Below are 20,523 nucleotides of genomic sequence, written 5' to 3' on the forward strand. Positions count from 1 at the left end.
CAACTCTAAGATTCTATCTTTTACCTGTTAGCAAGACTAAGATCAATAGCACAAGATAAGACTAGGAGAGGGTAGTACACACCTTTAATCCCAGCACTTGGGAGGCAGGGGCAGGTGGAACTCTGAGTTCCAGGCCAGCCTGGGCTACAGAGTGAGTTCCAGGACAGTCAAGGTTACACAGAGTAAGCTTGTCTCAAAAAAAAAAAAAAACAAAAAGCAAAAACACAAAAAACACCACACAAGACAGTTTATGCTGGAGAAGTTGTGAAGAAACACTCCAATATTGCTGCTGGTACAGCTACTATGGAAATCAGTGGCCGTGATTCCTCCAGAAAATTGAAATTGAGGAACTTCAATTTCAGCTCTACCACCCTTGGGCACATATCCAAAGGACACTTCATCCTACCACAGAGACACCTGTTCAGCCACATTCATCACTGCTCTATTCAAAAATATCCACAAAATGGATACAACCTAGATGTTCCTTAACAGAAGAATAGATAAAGAAAGCATGGTGCTACTGGGTGGTGGTAGCACACGCCTTTAATCCCAGTATTCGGGAGATAGAGGAAGATAGGTAGATCTGAGTTGAAGGACAGCTTGGTCTACAAAGTGAGTTCTGGGAAAGCCAGGGCTACACAGAAAAACCCTGTCTTGAAAAAAGCAAAAAAAAAGAGCCAGGCGGTGGTGGCGCACGCCTTTAAAACCAGCACTCAGGAGGCAGAGACAGGCGGATCTTTGTGAGTTTGAGACCAGCTTGATCTACAGAGTGAGTTCCAGGAAAGGCACAAAACTACACAGAGAAACCCTGTCTGAAAAAAAAAAAAAAAAAAAAAAAAAAAAAAAAAAACGAATTCTTATGAAAGAATATGCTCCTGTACTTTGGGGAGGGGGGGGACAAAATCTTTTTAGGTTAGGGATTAGCCTAGAGAAAAATGTCTGCTGTAAATCAAACAGTGAAGGGGAAGATGAATAGGAATCTCACTTACACAACCTAAGTAAAACAGCTCTCTGAACAGATGAAGATAGGTTTCTTCTGTATTCCAGAATATAATCAATATTTATATGTATAATTCAGCTATTATTTGGCTTAAAGGGGCTTATTGGGAAATGTTATCATTTTTACTATTTTCTACAGAGAAAATATTTTCCAGTTTCAAATAGCCCTGGACTTTTGAATTATAATCTGTTTTTATGTTCAAGCTACCTGTGTATTATTTCTCCTGCAGTTGTATATAAAATGTTTTTATATTCAAAAAAAGAACAAATGCTATAGAATTGTATTACATGAAATATATAGAATATACAAATTCATAGGGACAGAAAGATTAGACATTATCTCAAGACAGAGAAGAAAGGAATATAGAGCAATGATTTCCTAATTACAGAATTTGTTTTATGTGATGGAAAAGCCCCACAAATGGACAGTAGTATCAGGACATAATATAATGAATGTAATAATCAATACAATTAATGTAATTAATGAATGTCATCAATATAGTTATTGAATGAATATTTTGAATGTGCTCAATGAATGCCACAAATGTAATTAATGAGTGTAATTAATGAATATCATGAGTGTAATTAATATCTTGAATGTAATTCATGCCACTGAATTGTGAACTTAAAAATGGATCTTTTTCCCCTGCCTGCTATAAAGCCTGCAGAGGAATCACTACAGCTACTTCTGCAACATGGGACTCACAACCCTTAGAGAAGGTAAGAAAAGTTTCTTTTAAATAGAAATTGGGGCTTAGGAAACTCTGTCTTCTCACTCAGGGTGTCACGACCGTAAGTGAGAGTGAAAATTAACATGGGTTCTGCTCAGCATTTTGTACAATTATTGAGATATTTGAAAGATGTAAAGGAACAAAATATTCAGAACAACAACTCAACTTTATATGCATGGCCCATGAAAAGGGAGATTAAAATCCATATTAATCATTGTATTAAATGGAGTATGAAATTCTAGCTGCGCGGTGGTGTGCACGCTTTTAATCCCAGCACTCAGGAGGCAGAGGCAGGCAGATCTCTGTGAGTTCAAGGCCAGCCTGGGCTACAGAGTGAGTTCCAGGAAAGGCTCCAAACCTGCACAAAGAAACCCTGTCTTGGAGAAAAAAAAAAAAAAAACTACTTGGAACCTCTCATGAGGAAAAACAGGAGGGAAAGAGAGAGGGAGAGGGAAACAGGGAGGACAGAAGAAAGGGACAGAGACAGAGACAGAGATAGAATAAGAATATTTCTGCCCCAAGGTTGGCCAAAGGAGACTGCAGCCAATCAGGCTTCCCCATGGTCACAGAATCATATTGGGGCTTTCACCCTAATGAGTTGACCTGGCTGAACTCAAAGCCCTCCAGGCTGCAGCTTTTAGGGATGTCAGGGTCTTGTGGAACAGAGTGAGTTCCAAGGAACTGTGGAACTCCAACACTGCAACATGAGCTAGCTCGACTGCCCCAGAACGTAAGGATTTTGTTGTTTGCTTGTTTGTTTTAATTTGCTTGCTTGATTTCTGTTAAATGTTTTGTGTTTTTTTCCTCATAGGAGAAATAACTCAATGTTTGAAGTCCCTCTTTGGAGAATGTTTTTTGTTATTCCCTCGTAGTGGGAATAACTGATTATCAATGACCCCTTCATGGGAGAAAAAATTTAAATGAAGCCCAACTTATAGAGACAATTGCAATCAGGTCATAAAGCACTAAGACAATGCAGTTAAATTTCTAGAAGTATTAGTCATACATTATATGGAGGATGTTATCTTCTCCTGATCATCTAATTAATGTTGAAATAAATGCTTAACTCTCATGGTAAGAGCACTATCTAAAATCATATCATTAGGAAATCTCTTATCTATCACTACTAGAGATTTGTCTGTCTTCTTTAAGCTGCTTTTTAAAAGCTCTCAGTTAATTTCTACAACAAATTTAACATTGAAAACAGAACAAGTGAAATATGGTGGTGCACACCTTTAATCTCAGCACTCAGGAGGCAGAGGCAGGTGGAGCTCTGTGAATTCGAGGCTAGCTTGGTCTACAAAGTGAGTTCCAGGACAGCTAAGACTGTCACACAGAGAAACCCTGTCTCGAAAAACCAAAAAAATAAAAAATAAAAATATTTTTCCGAGACAAGGTTTCTCTGTGTAGCTTTGTGCCTTTCCTGGATCTTGCTCTTTAAGCCAGGCTGGCCTTGAACTCACAGAGATCCTCCTGCCTCTGCCTCCCAAGTGCTGGGATTAAAGGTGTCGCCACCACCCTGGCAGAATCAGAGTCTTATAGTCATAATGGATTGCTTTGGATCCCAAGTTTGCACACCCTCACCCAAAATGGCTATCCTAAAAAAAGATTAGGTATAGCATGAATCTTAAAGAGTCTTATTAATAAAAGAAACCCAGAGTCAAGTATTGGGGTGAACACTGGAAGATCAGAGAAAGAACAGGCCAGAGCTACCTCACCTGACCAACTTCTCAGCTAGTCTTGTTTCCTCAGACTGAATGCCTCTCTGTCCTCATGTCCAAATGGCTCTCAGTTGAACTGAGCTGCTCCAAAGCCTGAAAGCTTAACCAGCCAAATGCTTCTAGTTTCTGGTCTTCATGCCTTATATATCTTTCCTTTCTACCATCACTCCCTGGGATTAAAGGCTCACTTCTTGGGATGAGGCGTGTGTCACCATGCCTGGCTGTTTCCAATGTGGCCTTGAGCTCACAGAGATCCAGGATTTCTACCTCTGGAATGCTAGGATTAGGATTAAAGGTGTGAGTGCCTTTCCTTTTCTGGTCTTTCAAGACAGGATTTATCTGTGTAGCTTTGTGCCTTTCCTGGAACCTGCTTTGTAGACCAGGCTGGTCTTGAACTCACAGAGATCTGCCTGCCTCTGCCTCCCAAGTGCTGGGATTAAAGGTGTGTGCCACCACTGCCCAGCCTCTCACAATTTTAATTAGCCAGGATTTTAATGAACTTAAAACCAAATAATGTACTTGAAATGGATATTACCTTCAGTTCCCAAGAACTTCTTCAACAATTAGTTTATTATGGATGCATGTACATGTATGTGTGTATGTGTATGTGACATATGTATGTGTAGTGATGTTGGGTTGATGTTTGGTATCTGCACCTTTCTCTCCCCACCTTAATATTTTGGAGACAAGGTCTCTCATTGAATCTAGAGCTCACTGAATCAGTCAAACTCCTTAACAAGCAAATTCCTGGATCCTCTTGTCTCCCCTTCCTCAGCTCAGGAATCACAAGTACACAGGAGTGTACCCAGATTTCTATATGGTGTAGTTACAGATATGGGATTATAACTAAAGGCTTCATATTTAGGTGGTAAGCACTTTGCCCTCCCCTAGTATACTAAACACCTATTTTTAACCATCTGTTAAATTTGGCTTTCTGAGTGCCTTAGCCAGATGTTGTAGTTCATGCCTGTAATCCCAGCTCTCTGGAGGCAGGTTTCAGGCTAACCTGCATTAGTGTGAGATCCTAATCTACAGTTCCAGACAAGACTAGATGGTATCTGCTGACTACCTTTCATTCCAGACTTTGTGACCTTGGCTTGGCCAGGTAGGTCCATTCATGGGAGACTTGGCCGATGAAGAAACATTCAGGAGTAGTTCCAGTGAACAAATCTTGCAAGATTGGAAAATAAACTAACAGCAACAAAAAATGTACAGAAAACTCTAATTGGTTGGGGGTCACTATTTATTCATTGCTTTTCCTCCAAGACAGCAGTTGAGATAAAATTATTCTCTCTGGAAAAATCAAATGAGGTGGTGAAGGCCAGAGCCTTAAAGTCAGAAAAACATGCCTCCCCATTCCTCTACTTTGCTGCCATTAAAAAAAACCAAGGTTTTCTATTTATTTGTGTCAGTGGGCCTCTGTGTATTCATCATTTGTGGGTGCATTTAAGGCCAGAAAAGAACATCAGATCCCTTCGAGGTGGGAGTCAGGCAAAACAAGGGCTGGAGATGGTAGAAGAGCTCATAGCATTGTCTGCTCTTCCAAGGACTTAGGTTCAGATTCCATTATCTACACGGCAGTCACAACCATCTGTAACTCCATCCCAGGAGTTCCAGTGACTTCTTCTGTCTGCATGTGCACCAGGCACACATGTGGTACATACATGCATGCAGGCAAAACAGTACACAATATATACATATATGGTTTTTAAAAAATGACAGATGAGCCGGGCGGTGGTGGCGCACGCCTTTAATCCCAGCACTCGGGAGGCAGAGCCAGGCAGATCTCTGTGAGTTCGAGGCCAGCCTGGGCTACCAAGTGAGTTCCAGGAAAGGCACAAAGATACACAGAGAAACACTGTCTCAAAAAACCAAAACAAAAAAAAAAAAAAAATGAAAGATGAGGCTAGAGAGATGACTCAGCATTTAGGAACACTTGATGTTCTTCCAAAGGAATGAAGTCAGTTCCCAGCACTCCATTGAGGCAGCTCACAACCACCTGCATCTCCTCAGGACCTGAAGTCATCATTTGGCTCCACCAGTGTGGGAGGATAGCTCCAACCTATCCAAAGGTTCTTGGGGGGGAGGTGAGAGGAATGAGAAAATATTTGATAGAAATATAGGTAGAGATGCAGACGAAGACAGAGATACATGATAGCTTCAGGGGGGCCCTGGGTCAATATCCAGCTGCCATGAGATTTATTCTAAGTGGCTTTTTATACAGTACCAAAAGGAGAAGCAAAAGACCTCCCACTTTCAAGATCAGAGCACAATGTACAGCCAAATGTAGACCTTCAAAACACCTGGTAACCATGCCTGTGGCCAAATTATCCCATTCTACAGCCCTGCTGGGTAAAGCAAGCTCAGATTCTGACCTTGAGTAAGGTCTTACTAGGGAGCCTCTGTGGGTCCACACACACCAGGCACCTGTAAACCCATAACATACATACATAAGAACACATGTTTTAAAAAGACAAAACAAGTATCTGTGAATGAATGAACTAATCCTATCTTAAAAGAATAGTCTCAGTGAGTTGAAGTCCTCCCATGTTCTCTGTAATAGACTCAAAATTTTGAAATCAATTTTTAGCATGACTATTCCATGCCATCCTGTACATGAAGTTTGTCCTGGCCAGCGGGGTGTCAAAAGGGGCGACCCACCTGTGGGAGAGAATGAAAGGGGCGGAGAGACACGAAAGGAAGACAGCAAGACAGTGTTCTGAACATGCTGCAAATTTTATTCTCCTCAGCAAGGCTTATAAATGGAGGGGGAGGGGGCAGGAAGGAGGGAAGGTGAAGGGAGATGAGGGAGTCATGAGGCTGCTAGGTGGTAAGGTCACTGGTCAGGGCCCATTGTTCTGTTGCTATGCTACCTGACCTGCCTGAACTGTTCTTTATCTTTGGGGGCATCTGGTTTAGGGCAGGGGCTTGTTTTCTGGCCTAGCTAGTACTTTTCCATGGTCCATGTTTGGTCCCTGACATCTCCTCCTTCTCTATACATATAGCAAAACAAAGAAAGGAGGCCCAAATGTTTTTGCCGTGACGGGGGAGGGGTGACAGAGGCTCTATCCCTGATAAGTTCCATTGTTAACAGTCGGTCCATGTAGGCGTCCCCACATGTCCCGAAGGAAGCTGGAAAGATGCAGTTTTTTACAGGGGGCATGTTTGAATCCGGGAGGAAATAGTATAGGGTGTGCATAACCGCCGTGCAATAGAGCATGTCATCCAAGGCACCCAGGATAGTGGAGCACTTTAGTGTTCCTGCCTTCTGCAGTCCTGGCTGCACCCTCAATCCCCTGTGCAGTGGGCTCCAGCTCCCAGGCACAGGTGCATCCTCCCCTGAGCAGAGGGGCCTGTGCTGATACGGAGTCTTTATCTGGTTCATCGAGACCAACATCCTGGAGATTGAGGTGATGGTAATGAACCTGAATTTGTTTTGCCTGAAGTTCAGCCAGCTGACGGCGCACAAATCGAGGTAGTCCAGACAAGGCCCAAGGGCCGAATATCAGGACAAGAATGAGGCCAACCAAGGGTCCCCAGAAGGGACGGCAGGAGGGTGGTTAGCCAGGGAGATGCAGAGAACCAATTTTGGAACCAGCCTAGCTCTTGATCTCTTTCTTTTTTTTGCGCTTCTCTAAGCCTTCCTGGACCTTGGCCATGCTATCCCTTGCTACTCCTGTGTGATCAGTATAAAAGCAGCACTCTTCCTTAAGAGCGGCACAGAGACCTCCTTGCTGTAAAAAAAAGGAGGTCGAAAGCCGAGCGGTGGCGGCGGCGGCGGCGGCGGCGGCGGCGGCGGCGGCGGCGGCGGCGCGGCGGCGGCGGCGGCGGCGCACGCCTTTAATCCCAGCACTGGGAGGCAGAGGCAGGCGGATCTCTGTGAGTTCAAGGCCAGCCTGGGCTACCAAGTGAGTTCCAGGAAAGGTACAAAGCTACACAGAGAAACCCTGTCTCGAAAAACCAAAAAAAAAAAAAAAAAAAAGGAGATCGAGCCCTTGGCCGTTTTGGAGGACCACCTCTGAAAGGGAGGTGAGGGAGGATTCAAGAGCGGAAATGCCTCACTCAAGCTGCGTTATATCTTCATCTATGGAAATTCTAAGCTCTGAATAGTGTTGATTAGATAAAACCAGGGAAGCTATGCCCGTACAGGCACCTGCAGCCCCAACCAGGAGGACAGCCAGAGTGACCGCAGTCACAGGTTGGGGCATCCTACACTTTCCTCCCTCCAGCAAATTTTGCAATTGTGGGCAGTCTGACCCCACCCCCAGAGAAGAAAAAGAAAATTTGTAAGTGGGAGATATAAACTGTAGTCAGGTTGTATTCCTCCCAGTCCTTCTTGGCTTGTGGGCATTGGCAAATGTTGATCACATGCCATCACCACCGGCATGATCTCCTGAAGCTTATAAGAACCTTCTTAATAGACAAAATCTTAGACATGTTAGCAATATAACAGTGGTGAACTTTACCAGAGAGAAATTATGAGTCCTTGGAGCCTCAGCAAAACTTCAGGATAGCCGAAGAATGAAATCTGAAATGTGTCATTTATCTATCTCTCAAGTCTCATGTATATTTTGACAAAAATTAATAAAATACATTTAGAACAGAATTATTAGTTCTGATCATATTTCTATAAGTTTTGATGAACAGTTCATCAAAAGGATCTGGAATTGTATCAATTTATTTATATTCAAGGCTCAATATTTAAGAATCTAGCGGTAAATAACAGCCTGTATTTAGACTGGCAGCTTTAGAGCGCCTTTGTCCTGCAGCTGCCAATATATGGTGTGACCAGGCGATCCAGGATTCATAAAGGCGGTCAATGTCCTATAAAGACATGTGTCCTCCTCCTGACATTATGAAAACATCAGGACCTTTTTAAACACCAGTGAGGGGATCATAGAGGCTTAGGTGTAACTTTGTGGCTTTGCCTGGTGGTGATGAGGAATACCTGTAGTGGGGGATATGAAAAATTAAGCACCAATTCTTAAGAGCTCTTGAAGTGTATGTAAGACTGTTGTCTATATATGAGCTCAAGGCATTCCTAAAATTAAAAAGCAGTGAAAGAAATGGTGTATTATTTTTTTATTTCATAACCATAAATCATAAGGACATAAACCTCGTGGGTGAGCTTCCATAGGGAGAGAATTTATAATTGTTGGACTGACATAAGAAAAGGTGTCAGTATGTCCTGTAGAGCTATTTGCCATTGTATAGACTCACAAGTTTTATAGTTTGATATAAATATAATATCTGTACAATAAATGTATTGTAAGATATATGTATATGCATATACATGTATACATACATATAGGTTGGGGCACTGTGAGGAAGCTATAATTGACAGTTTTGATAGTTAATCTGTGTATATAATGAGGAGCTTTGCTCAATGAATGAGTCCTGGATAAACAGAACTCGCATTTCCTGCTCTGTATGTGAGCTTTGGCCTCCATCATGGTAGGGTGAGTAGGCAAGCTAAAAGAGAAATGCTGACAATCTTTTGGTTGAGGAGGGATGGTAAAGAAGCAATCTTGTATATCTATGATGATTTTTTTTTTTTTTGATTTCTGGGAATAGCCCTGGGAGATGGCAAGCCAGGCTGTGAGGCTTTCCTTGGCTTTAGTAAATTTTATTTAATTTTTTAAGGACCTGTAACAGTCTATAAGCCTGATTTTCCTAAATAAAAAAAATATTGGGGGTGATTTAAGGGCTGGTGGGGGACTTTATATGCCCAATATTTAAGTTTTTCCTCCACCAGACAGGTAGCAATTATAATTTTCTCAGCATTTAAAAGCCATTGTTTGATCCAGATAGGAGCATTAGATTTTCCTGACCTTCAGGCTACATTATTAGCTTGACCTAGGCCTATAAGAGACGAAGAAGTGATAGTCGTCTTAAGTACTTGGCCAATCTTTTTTTGAAATATAAGAAACAGCTATGTTTATGTCTAGCAAGCCAATTATCTTTTTTCCCTGTATTTTAAGTGTTTAGTTGTTTGGAATATTTAATTTCCTGAACCCAGAAGGCCATATCACTAGAATCCACACTAGCAGCTCCCTTAGGTGCTGCCCTGTATGAATCTGAATTGTACAATGATCTTAATCTCTCCAGTATAGTCAGAATCACACATCCCTAGGGCAACCTTGTACAGCCGAGGAGCTATGGCCTTTAATTAGCCTCAGTGTCCCATCTGAGGAAGTCCATGGTCTTTTGTATTAAAGTATATATAAGTTTATTTTTAAAGCCTATATATCTATCTCAGTCCTCAATAAAAACCTTATCCATAGATCTAAATTAGGCATACATCCTCAATATCTTTAGGTTACTTATTGAGATTTATGTATCATTTATAACATATCTAGATGTTTATATGTTATATTTCTCTATCCCAATTACTTGCGTTACATATGTAATAAGTTGTTTCTTAACATTCTTAAACATTTTTTATATCTAATCCTTTATATCCTATAAAAACTTTACATCTAAAAGCATTTTTTATTTAACTTATCAGGAGATATAGGTGATTGATTACTGAGAGCAGCCAATGTGGTGAATTCCTTTAAGCAAAGGAACAGTCAAAGTTTCTTTTGAAATCTGCTTGGTAAGCTACCTTTTCTATGAATTTGGATAGCAAGGCAAATTATCTTTTAGGCCTGGTAAATGAGGATATAATCTAAATTATCTCAATGCATAGTTTGGACAAAACCCTGGCAATAAGGGGTATGGAAGTTTTGTCCAAAGGTTAAACATTTTAAATGCTAGGGAGCTAAGTAATGAATTGATTATATGAAATTTAGCATACTCAGCATGTATATAAATACGATTTTGCATACATTAGAAGATTTGATCATTTATGATGATTAACCCTTAATTTGTATCCTAATAATTACCTCTAATAGCTTATAGCTTAAGTACAACTTATCCTTAACAGTTTACAGTTTAGGTCAGCCAATCAATCAACAAGTTTTATTTTTTTAATTAGCTTTAATTAAAGTAAACTTATTTTTAACAATTTATAAGTTAGTTGTCTTTATAAACTTAGAACTTAGGTTTTATACCTGTCAGCTTTAGCCTTAAAAATATTAAGTTATTTTAATATAGAAACAGGAACTCTTATTTAAAATATAGTATATAAGGAGAGTAACAATTTAATAAATCCTTTAAGGTGTATCATGAAATGAGATAAGCACAGTAAAACAAAGGAGGATTTTTTTTTTTTTTTTTTGTAGCAGTTGCTTTAAATGATGGCTGCTGGAGTGAGCTCCTAGTTAGTAATTTAGAAGTTTAGGCTCAAGTTGGTCCTTAGATCCATTTAGTTTTAGCACAAAGATAAACTTGTTTGTAGCAGGACACTGCTGCTACGGAGAACATAGTGAACTTCATTAACTCTAGTTTACACTCTCAGGAGGTCTGGTAGTTGATAATATTATGTTACCTGAATGAAGTAACGGCAGGTTTCTCCCTAAAAGGGAGGGGTTAGAATCTCTGTCGCTTATCATAGTCTGACGTTAAATGAATTTCATAAGGTTGGCAGCTTTTAGGGGTCTCCTAAATCTTTTTTTTTTTTTTACTTTTTTTTTTTTTTTTTTTTTTAATAAACCTTTAGGATATCATTAACATCAACCATCCCTTCTTGGGGAAACCAGGGACAACAGTCCTCTAAGTGACTAAAGAATTTGTTGAGGTCTTTTTTTTACAAACCCTTATAACCTCGTGTCTTGAGGGCCTCTTTAATGCCCTTAATGAAAAGATCATGGGAAGAACTTCCCTGTCCCATGGTTAAGCCTAAGTTTATACTAACCTCGTCCTTCCCGCTCTCCTCGGGATCGTCAAGAAAGGGCGTCGAATCGGGCGGTCTCAACGGACGATCAGCAAAAATATCTCCACCAGACGTCTGGACTTTCCTGGAGAAGGACGTTCAACTCCCAAAGAGGCGAGGGTCGAGCCACCACGTTGGGCGCCAGTTGCCCCGGGCCAGCGGGGTGTCAACGGGGGGCGACCCACCTGTGGGAGAGAATGAAAGGGACGGGGAGACACGAAAGGAAGACAGCAAGACAGTGTTCTGATCTTGCTGCAAGTTTTATTCTCCTCAGCAAGGCTTATAAATGGAGGGGGAGGAGGCAGGAAGAGGGAAGTGGTGCACGACGTGCCGTACGTGCAGGCGTGCAGGCGAGTCATGAGGGTGTTGTGCTAGGTGGAAAGGTCACTGGTCAGAGGCATTGTTCTGTTGCTATGCTACCTGACCTGCCTGACCTGTTCTTTATCTTTGGGGGCATCTGGTTTAGGGCAGGGGCCTGCTCTCTGGCCTAGCTAGTACTTTTCCATGGTTCATGTTTGGTCCCTGACAGAAGTTTCCCATATTGTTGAAGTGCTAAAAGTCCCTACCTAGTGTGAAATCTTTCCTGGTGTCCATCAAGATATGGCTGCTCAGCAAAGGCTTTTCCACATTCAGGTTTTTGCCCAATGGGGAGCTTTTTATATAGGCTCCTTTGCTGCTGAAGGATTTCCCACATTCATTACATGCATAGGCTTTTTTTCTACACTGTGAACTTTCTGATGAACTCTTATCATACAGGTTCTTCACTTATTTAGTTAGTGTTATCTCAAGGTATTTTATATTATTTGTGGCTATTGTAAAGGGTGGTGTTTCTCTGATTTCTTTCTCAGTCCTTTTATCATTTGTGTATAGGAGGGCTGTTGATTTTTTGAGTTGATCTTGTATCCTGCCACTTTACTGAAGGAGTTTATCAGCTGTAGGAGTTCCCTAGTAGAATTTTTGGGGTCACTTACATGTACTATCATATCATCTGCAAATAGTGAAAGTTTGACTTCTTCCTTTCCAATTTGTATCCCCTGATCTCCTTTTGATGTCTTACTGCTCTAGCTAGAACTTCAAGTACTATATTGAATAAATATGGGAAGAATGGACAGCCTTGTCTTGTTCCTGATTTTAGTGGAATCACTTTGAGTTTTTCTCTGTTTAATTTGATGTTGGCTGTTGGCTTGCTGTAAATTGCCTTTATTAGGTTTAGGTATGTTCCTTGTATTCCTTATCTCTCTAAGACCTTTATCATGGAGGGATGTTGGATTTTGCCAAAGGCTTTTTCAGCATCTAATGAGATGATCGTGTTTTTGTTTTGTTTTGTTTTGTTTTGTTTTGTTTGTTTGTTTCTGGAGCTGAGGACTGAACCCAGGGCCTTGCGCTTGCTAGGCAAGTGCTCTATCACTGAGCTAAATCCCCAACCTCGGTTTTTTCTTTCAGTTTGTTTATGTGGTGTATTACATTGACAGATTTTCATATGCTGAACCATCCTTGCATCCCTGGGATGATACCTACTTGGTCATGGTGGATAATTTCTTTTTTGATGTGTTCTTGGATTCGGTTTGCCAATATTTTGTTGAGTATTTTTGCATGAATGTTCATGAAGGAGATTGGTCTGTAGTTCTCTTTCTTTGTTGCATCTTTGTGTGGTTTGGGTATCAGTGTAACTGTAGCCATAAAAAGAGTTTGATAGTGTTCCTTCTGTTTCTATTGTGTAGAACAATTTGAAGAGTATTGGTATAAGCTCTTTGAAACTTTGGTAGAATTCTGCACTGAAACCATCTGGTCCTGGGCTTTTTTTGTTTGGGAGACTTTTAATGACTGTTTCTATTTTCTTAGGGGCTATTGGACTATTTAAATAGTTTATCTGGTCTTGATTTAACTTTGGTATGTGGTATCTACCCAGAAAATTGTCCATTTCTTTCAGATTTTCCAATTTTGTGGAGTACAGGTTTTTGAAGTATATCCTGATGCTTCTCTGGATTTCCTCATTGTCTGTTGCTATGTCCCCCTTTTCGTTTCCGATTTTACTAATTTGGATGCTCCCTCTTTGCCTTTTGGTTAATTTGGCTAGGGGTTTGTCTATCTTGTTGATTTTTAAAGAACCAACTCTTTGTTTCATTGATTCTTTTTATTGTTCTCTTTGTTTCTATTTCATTGATTTCAGCCCTCAATTTGATTATTTCCTGGTGTCTATTCCTCCTGGGTGACTTTGTTTCTTTTTGTTCTAGAGATTTCAGGTGTGCTGTTAAGTCACTGGTATGAGATTTCTCCAACTTCTTTATGTGGGTATTTAATGCTATGAATTTTCCTCTTAGTCATAATTTCTTACAACCCCAGATCCCAGGGATCTAATGCCCTCTTAGGATTTTAATGACCACATGAATACACATGACCTATACTCACACACATACACACTAAATTTAGAAAAAATATCCTTAAAGGAAAACAACAACAAATGGTCTGTGTGGTGATGGCTTGTGGTAAAGTCCTGGCTGTGAGAGTGTTCGGACCTGAGTTTGAATCCCCAGGACTCAGGTATAAACTGACATGGCAGGGACACATCTGTAATGTCAGCAAAGCAGAGACTGGAGAACTCCCAAAGGCTCGTGGACCAGCTAGTCAGTTGTATTCAGGAGTGAATGAGAGACCTGGTCTCAAATACAGTCAAAGGGGATAGTGGTGGTGTTGGGACCCTCGCCTGTGATGGCACCAGCCGGGTCAGCCTCCCCTTTGGTCTGAAGTGAGGTCTGGGCTGACATGGAGCAGGAAAATAGGTGGCCAGCTGTGCATCAGTCTCCCATGGATAATGAGCAGTCAACACCAACACTGCATGTATCTGTGTCTCCTGGAAATAGTGGAGTTCATCAGCCACCAGACACTCAACATTTATCAAGGATGTCAAGGCCTTTTATGTTATCTGCTGAGGAATCCAGGCAGAATGAGGGTGAAGGGGAGTCACAGTTCATTATGTCACTACCTGAGTATAGTGGGAGGTACTCCTCCCTGCCAGGGATGGCATATAAGATGCCTGACATGCTGCCAGCCAAAACTGGAGATGAAGGACCCAAGATTGTGGACGGCCAACCCTCCGAGCATTCCCCTCCAGATCTTCTGCTTTGCATGCCTCTAGAAGCCAAGGCAGAAATGCCTACATGTCCCAAGGTCATGCTTTGTGGCATGCACATGTCACAGTCTCCTCCATATAACTACTTCTTGTGATGCTAATCTTTTTCTCCTATCTGATCTTCATGTTCTGTGTTCCTGAATCAATGGTGATTTCTGTGATACAGAAAAGGAGTGAAGTAAATTTCACAGGAAATTATACAGAGGTGATCACCCAGGCTGGGGCGAAGGCAGTTATGCAGGTCATGGGAAAGAACCTACAGCCTGCGGAAGCTCTTCAGGCTTGGATAAACTGTACCAAATGTGTGGTCCACTATAGCACATGGTATGATGTGTATCAACACACTGGATTCAATTTGGCCGTGATGAATAATTCAGTTTCTGAGGATATTCCAAGGGAATTGTGTGAAACTTGAGACCCCAGGGGGTATTGGCTGAAGACTGTGAATGGAGTAACATATAGATGGGATGACAAATGGAAAGTGTGGGAACCTAGAATAGGAGGAAAATGTTGGCCTCCACCAAGAAAGGGAGATGGCAACTTTAATCCACATATTTTGATTCTTCCTGAAAAAGTGTATAGACAATGTATCAATAGTTGGAGTGATTGCTGCAAGTTTTATTGGGTTCCTAGATTGAAAAGAGCTACCAAGAAAGGTGAGCTTCCTTTCATGGAAGCTCTGAAAATTGAATCAGGTCTTCCTTGGAATTGTTGGGATACAGAAGGATAGAAGTTGCTGACTTGCAGGGATAGATCTCTTGTCTGAGGTCATTGTGGCCCACCAGTCACAGGGCTTGGTGTTTGCAGAGGGCTGAGGAGGAACTTAGGCAGCTGCAGGGGTCTTGAGGACAGAGCAGGCTGTGTGAGAAGGAAATGACTGTCTGGTACATTGACCACTGTTCTTATTTTTACCTTTTTTTGTGAAACTGCATGTTGCTAGCTTCTGGGTCAAATGCTCAGAAGATTGTATAATCATTAAAGAATAAAAATAGGCTGGGCGGTGGTGGCGCACGCCTTTAATGCCAGCACTTGGGAGGCAGAGGCAGGTGGATCTCTGTGAGTTCGAGGCCAGCCTGGTCTCCAAAGTGAGTTCTAGGAAAGGCGAAAAGCTACACAGAGAAAGCCTGTCTTGAAAAACAAAAAAAAAAAAAAAAAAAAAAAAAAAAAAAAAAAAAAAGAATAAAAATAGATTGTGCTTGCTCTGGCATTAAGTCTGGGATAGTTTTTGTGTTAATCAAAGATGATGAAGAGTATATTGGTGATTTTGTAAGAATAACCTTTGGAATTATGAGAACACTTCATATTGTGTGGTTTCCCCTTTCCTTTCTGTTTCCCCTTGCTTGTGATAATAAAAGACAGGTTACCAAGGAAAAGCAGAAGCTGTAGCAGAAGCTACTTAGCAACTGCAGAAGCCCGAAGTGACCTGTCAGCTTGCACGAACACTGTCTTTGAGTCGTTACTGTGCCTTCTAGGTATCCCATCCTTCGGACCCCTGAAACTGCTGAGGCTGGTTCCCGGCACCTCCCAAATGACTCCTCCACCTTCCCAGATGTATCATCAGATACCATCTAACCACCAACCAGGGAGAATGATTGACTCAGGATCCCACATAATGCCCTTAGAAAGTCCAGGTACTCTGGGAGTGACCATAGCCTTTAGAGCGAATCTGATGCCTCACAGTGGCCTGCCAGGCTCAACTTCTAGTGGAGTCCCAGTAATGGCCCACAGCAGTGCCGCAACATTGCCTTATTCTGTCTCCTCAGTAGTACCTGCAACAATGGGCTCTTTAAATTGCGGAATATTATTGGTCCCAGGCATGCCTTCCACTGTGACCCAGGCCATGTCCCCCTCTATGGATCAGACGTTGACCTTAAATCTCTACCACTCTGGGATACCCCAACCTGGGCTCCAGCCATTGCCAGCTTTAGAATCCCAGGACTCATTTGAGACCCAGTCAAATCGCCTGGAAGAACCTTTCATCATGAAAAGCCCACGGGGGACAGAGAACCCCAGGGTTCCAGGAGGGGCACACAGGAAGCCTCCCCCACTTTCAAGGCCTTACCCCTGTTCATACAACAACTGTGGAAAAGCTTATACCAAGTGCTCTCACCTCATGAGTCACCAACACAAACACACAGGTGAGAAGCCCTACGTATGTGACTGGGAGGGCTATACAAGGTCTTTCTTCCGCTCTGATGAGCTTGGACGGCATGGATGGATCCACACCAGAGATCGACCACATAAATGCAAGGACTGTGGCCAGCAGTTCATGAGATCTGACCATCTCAAGCAACACCAAAAAAACACTTCACACTCATCAGATTTCCTGACAACTAAGACCAACAGTGGACCCACAGATGGACAGACAGGTGGTCCTCTTGCTCCTGGTCAGAGGCTTTAGCTCCCTTTCCTGGATTCTCAAACCCAAAACCCTATTGCCCAAGACTGGGTCATCTCTGGGGTAGGTAAAAGTTCAGATAGAGACAGGAAGTGATGGGGAAACCCACATGAAGCTTTTGACAACATGGTGGATTCCTCAAACTCTGGTGCCCTCGCCTCTCAGGGATTACTGACTTCCCCCATTTAGCCAGATGAACCATAGACTGGATTAATTAGAAAGTTCTTTTCTCCTGTCAACCCCTAGCAGGAAACACTCTCATGCCTGCTCCATGCAACCCATGTTCTCTCCCAGGGTATTCCACCGTTTCCAGGGCCAGACCATGGGAAAGATATCTTAGTGCTAGAAGGTACTAGACACATCATGCTCTACATCAGACTCTCTCTGGCCTTCACCACTCATACACCCAGAGTTTCTCTTCCAAAGTCTGCTACAGAATGCCCCACATTAGGACAGGGCATCTGGCATTCCATGGGGCCACCAAAATCAAACCTTGTGAGGAGATTAATATTCATGGGGAGAACTTCAGTGGAGGGGAGGTAGGGGAAAGGCAGGTAGCAATTCTCCTCTCCTCTATCCCCATGAATTGTTGCAAGGAATTTTTGCCCCCTGATACCACAGTCTGTGGGAGACCTCCCAAGCAGACTGCAGACACACGTTCAGTGTTGGTCTTGAAGCAGTGCCAATCACAAAAAAAATGTGGCCGTAGGATATGTCATTCCTTCTATTCCCCTTCACCTTCTCCCTCCTATAAAATGGCTTTGAATGTTCCCAATAAAAGCAGTGTGTAGGCTGTTTATCAGAAGGCTTGGGGAATAGGAGGGCTGAGAACAAGTCTCACCATAATTCTTCCTCACAAGGCCGAGGTACCAGGTTGCAGATTTTCATTTATGTATTTTTTAAGTAAGTATTATATTTATAATGTGAACATGTGTGGAGGTCAGGGAAAACTGTGGGAGTCACCAATATTCTTCCAGCATGTGGGTCCCTGGGATTGAACTCAGGTTGTCAGGCTTGGGAGCAAGCTCCTTTCTCTCATGAACCATCATGATGGCCTTTGTTTGTTTTATTTTTTTATTTTTTATTTATTTATTTTATTTTACAATACCATTCAGTTCTACATATCAGCCACGGGTTCCCCTATTCTCCCCCCTCCCACCCCCTCTCCTTACTCCCAGCCCACCCCCATTCCCACCTCCTCCAGGGCAAATCCTCCCCCGAGGACTGCGATCAACCTGGTAGACTCAGTCCAGGCAGGTCCAGTCCCTTCCTCCCAGACTGAGCCAAGCGTCCCTGCATAAGCTCCAGGTTTCAAACAGCCAACTCATGCAATGAGCACAGGACTTGGTCACACTGCCTAGTTGCCTCCCAAACTGATCAAGCCAATCAACTGTCTCACCTATTCAGAATGCCTGATCCAGCTGGGGGCCCCTCAGCCTTTGGTTCATAGTTCATGTGTTTCCATTCATTTGGCTATTTTTTTCAATAATTGAGTAAAACCGAAATTTATTATAAGCCACAGTCATCCTAGGGACCTCCATGCTATATATATAGCCTCCATGGTTCTATGGGTTGTGGTCTGATTGTTCTTTATTTTATATCTAGAATCCACTTATGAGTGAGTACATACCATGACTGTCTTTCTGGGTTTGGGTTACCTCACTCAGGGTGATTTTTTTCTAGTTCCATCCATTTGCCTGCAAATTTCATGCTTTCATTGTTTTTCTCTGCTGAGTAATACTCCATTGTGTATATGTACCACATTTTTTTCATCCATTCTTCCGTTGATGGGTATCTAGGTTGTTTCCAGGTTCTGGCTATTACAAATAGTGCTGCTATGAACATAGCTGAGCATGTATCTTTATGGTGCAAATCAGCATTCCTTGGGTATATGCCCAAGAGTGGGATGGCTGGGTCTTGAGGTAGTTCGATTCCTAATTTTCTGAGAAACCGCCATACTGATTTCCACAGTGGTTGTACAAGTTTACATTCCCACCAACAGTGGAGGAGTGTTCCCTTTGCTCCACATCCTCTCCAACATTGACTGTCATTGGTGTTTTTGATCGTAGCCATTCTGACAGGTGTAAGGTGGTATCTCAGAGTTGTTTTGATTCACATTTCTCTGATGATTAAGGATGTTGAGCATTTCTTTAAATGCCTTTAGCCATTCGTGTTTCTTGTTTTGTGAATTCTCTGTTTAGCTCTTTAGCCCATTTTTTAATTGGACTGTTCAGTATTTTGATGTCTAGTTTCTTGAGTTCTTTATATACTGTGGAGATCAATCCTCTGTCAGATGTGGGGTTGGTGAAGATCTTTTCCCATTCTGTTGGCTGTATTTTTGTCTTATTGACTGTGTCTTTTGCCCTGCAAAAGCTTCTCAGTTTCAAGAGGTCCCATTTATTAATTGTTGTGCTCAGGGTCTGTGCTGTTGGTGTTTTATTTAGGAAATGGTCTCCGGTTCCAATGCGTTCAAGAGTGCTTCCTACTTTCTTTTCTATTAAGTTTAGTGTAACTGGATTTATGTTCAGGTCTTTGATCCACTTGGACTTGAGTTTTGTGCATGGTGACAGATATGGATCTATTTGTAATCTTTTACATATTGACATCCAGTTATGCCAGCACCATTTGTTGAAGATACTTTCTTTTTTCCATTGTATAGTTTTGGCTCCTTTGTCAAAAACCAGGTGTTCATATGTGCATAGATTAATGTCAGGGTCTTCAATTCGATTCCTTTGGTCAGTATGTCGGTATTTATACCAGTACCAAGCTGTTTTTATTACTATAGCTCTATAGTAGAGTTTGAGGTCAGGGATGGTGATGCCTCCAAAGGTTGCTTTATCGTATAGGATTCTTTTAGCTATCCTGGGTCTTTTGTTTTTCCATATGAAGTTGCGTATTTTTCTTTCCAAGTCTGTGAAGAATTGTGTTGGCATTTTGATGGGGATTGCATTGAATCTGTAGATTGCTTTTGGTAAGATTGCCATTTTTGCTATGTTAATCCTACCTATCCATGAGCATGGGAGATCCTTCCATTTTCTGATATCTTCTTCAATTTCTCTCTTTAGAGATTTAAAATTCTTGTCAAAAAGGTCCTTCACTTGTTTAGTTAGTGTTATCCCAAGGTATTTTATATTATTTGTGATTATTGTAAAGGGTGATGTTTCTCTGATTTCTTTCTCAGCCCTTTTATCATTTGTGTATAGGAGGGCTACTGATTTTTTTGAGTTGATCTTGTATCCTGCCACTTTACTGAAGGAGTTTATCAGCTGTAGGAGTTCCCTGGTAGAGTTTTTTTTTTTAATGTTTGACACAGAAATCATTAAATAGAAGTATACAATGTTGACAGGAGGCAGTACATTTATAATTTATAACCCCAAATGTATTTATAAATTAGAAATGGAAAGATCTACAAATGAAATTATGAAGGTTCACCAAAGTCATTTAATCTGTCAGTTTCTCATTCATTTTTATGTCTTAATAATATTCTATTGTATGAATAAGCCACATTTTATTTCTCTCCAGTATTTGATAGCTATTTGAGTTGTTTTAACTTTTTTACTATTAGCAACACACTGCTGTAAACCTTCATGTACATGTTTCATAGGTGCACATTTTCAGTAGTTTGAGGATATATTCCTAAGGGTAGAATTGTTGAGTAACAGAGTAACAATGTTTTGCATTTTGACCAACCACCAAACTATTTTGCCAAAGTGGCACACCATTTTACA

General features: G+C 41.6%; 1 protein-coding gene across 1 annotated transcript; it reads left to right on the top strand.

Annotated features, from left to right (window-relative positions):
- The first annotated feature begins 14,030 nt into the window (after window positions 1-14,030).
- Window positions 14,031-16,798, top strand: LOC119086593 (Krueppel-like factor 17). Its single transcript, XM_037198745.1, has 2 exons — window positions 14,031-14,391; window positions 15,870-16,798. Exons 1-2 carry the CDS (start codon window positions 14,031-14,033, stop codon window positions 16,796-16,798), a joined length of 1,290 nt encoding a protein of 429 aa, XP_037054640.1.
- Window positions 16,799-20,523: the final 3,725 nt, after the last annotated feature.

The sequence above is a fragment of the Peromyscus leucopus genome, chromosome 1 (assembly GCF_004664715.2).
Source record: "Peromyscus leucopus breed LL Stock chromosome 1, UCI_PerLeu_2.1, whole genome shotgun sequence".
NCBI lineage: Eukaryota > Metazoa > Chordata > Mammalia > Rodentia > Cricetidae > Peromyscus > Peromyscus leucopus.

Coding starts and splice junctions, on each gene's coding strand:
- LOC119086593 (XM_037198745.1), top strand. CDS start 14,031: ATGGAGCAGGAAAATAGGTGGCCAGCTGTGCATCAGTCTCCCATGGAT. Junction 14,392..15,869: donor CCCTCCAGATCTTCTGCTTT/GCATGCCTCTAG, acceptor TGTGCCTTCTAG/GTATCCCATCCTTCGGACCC.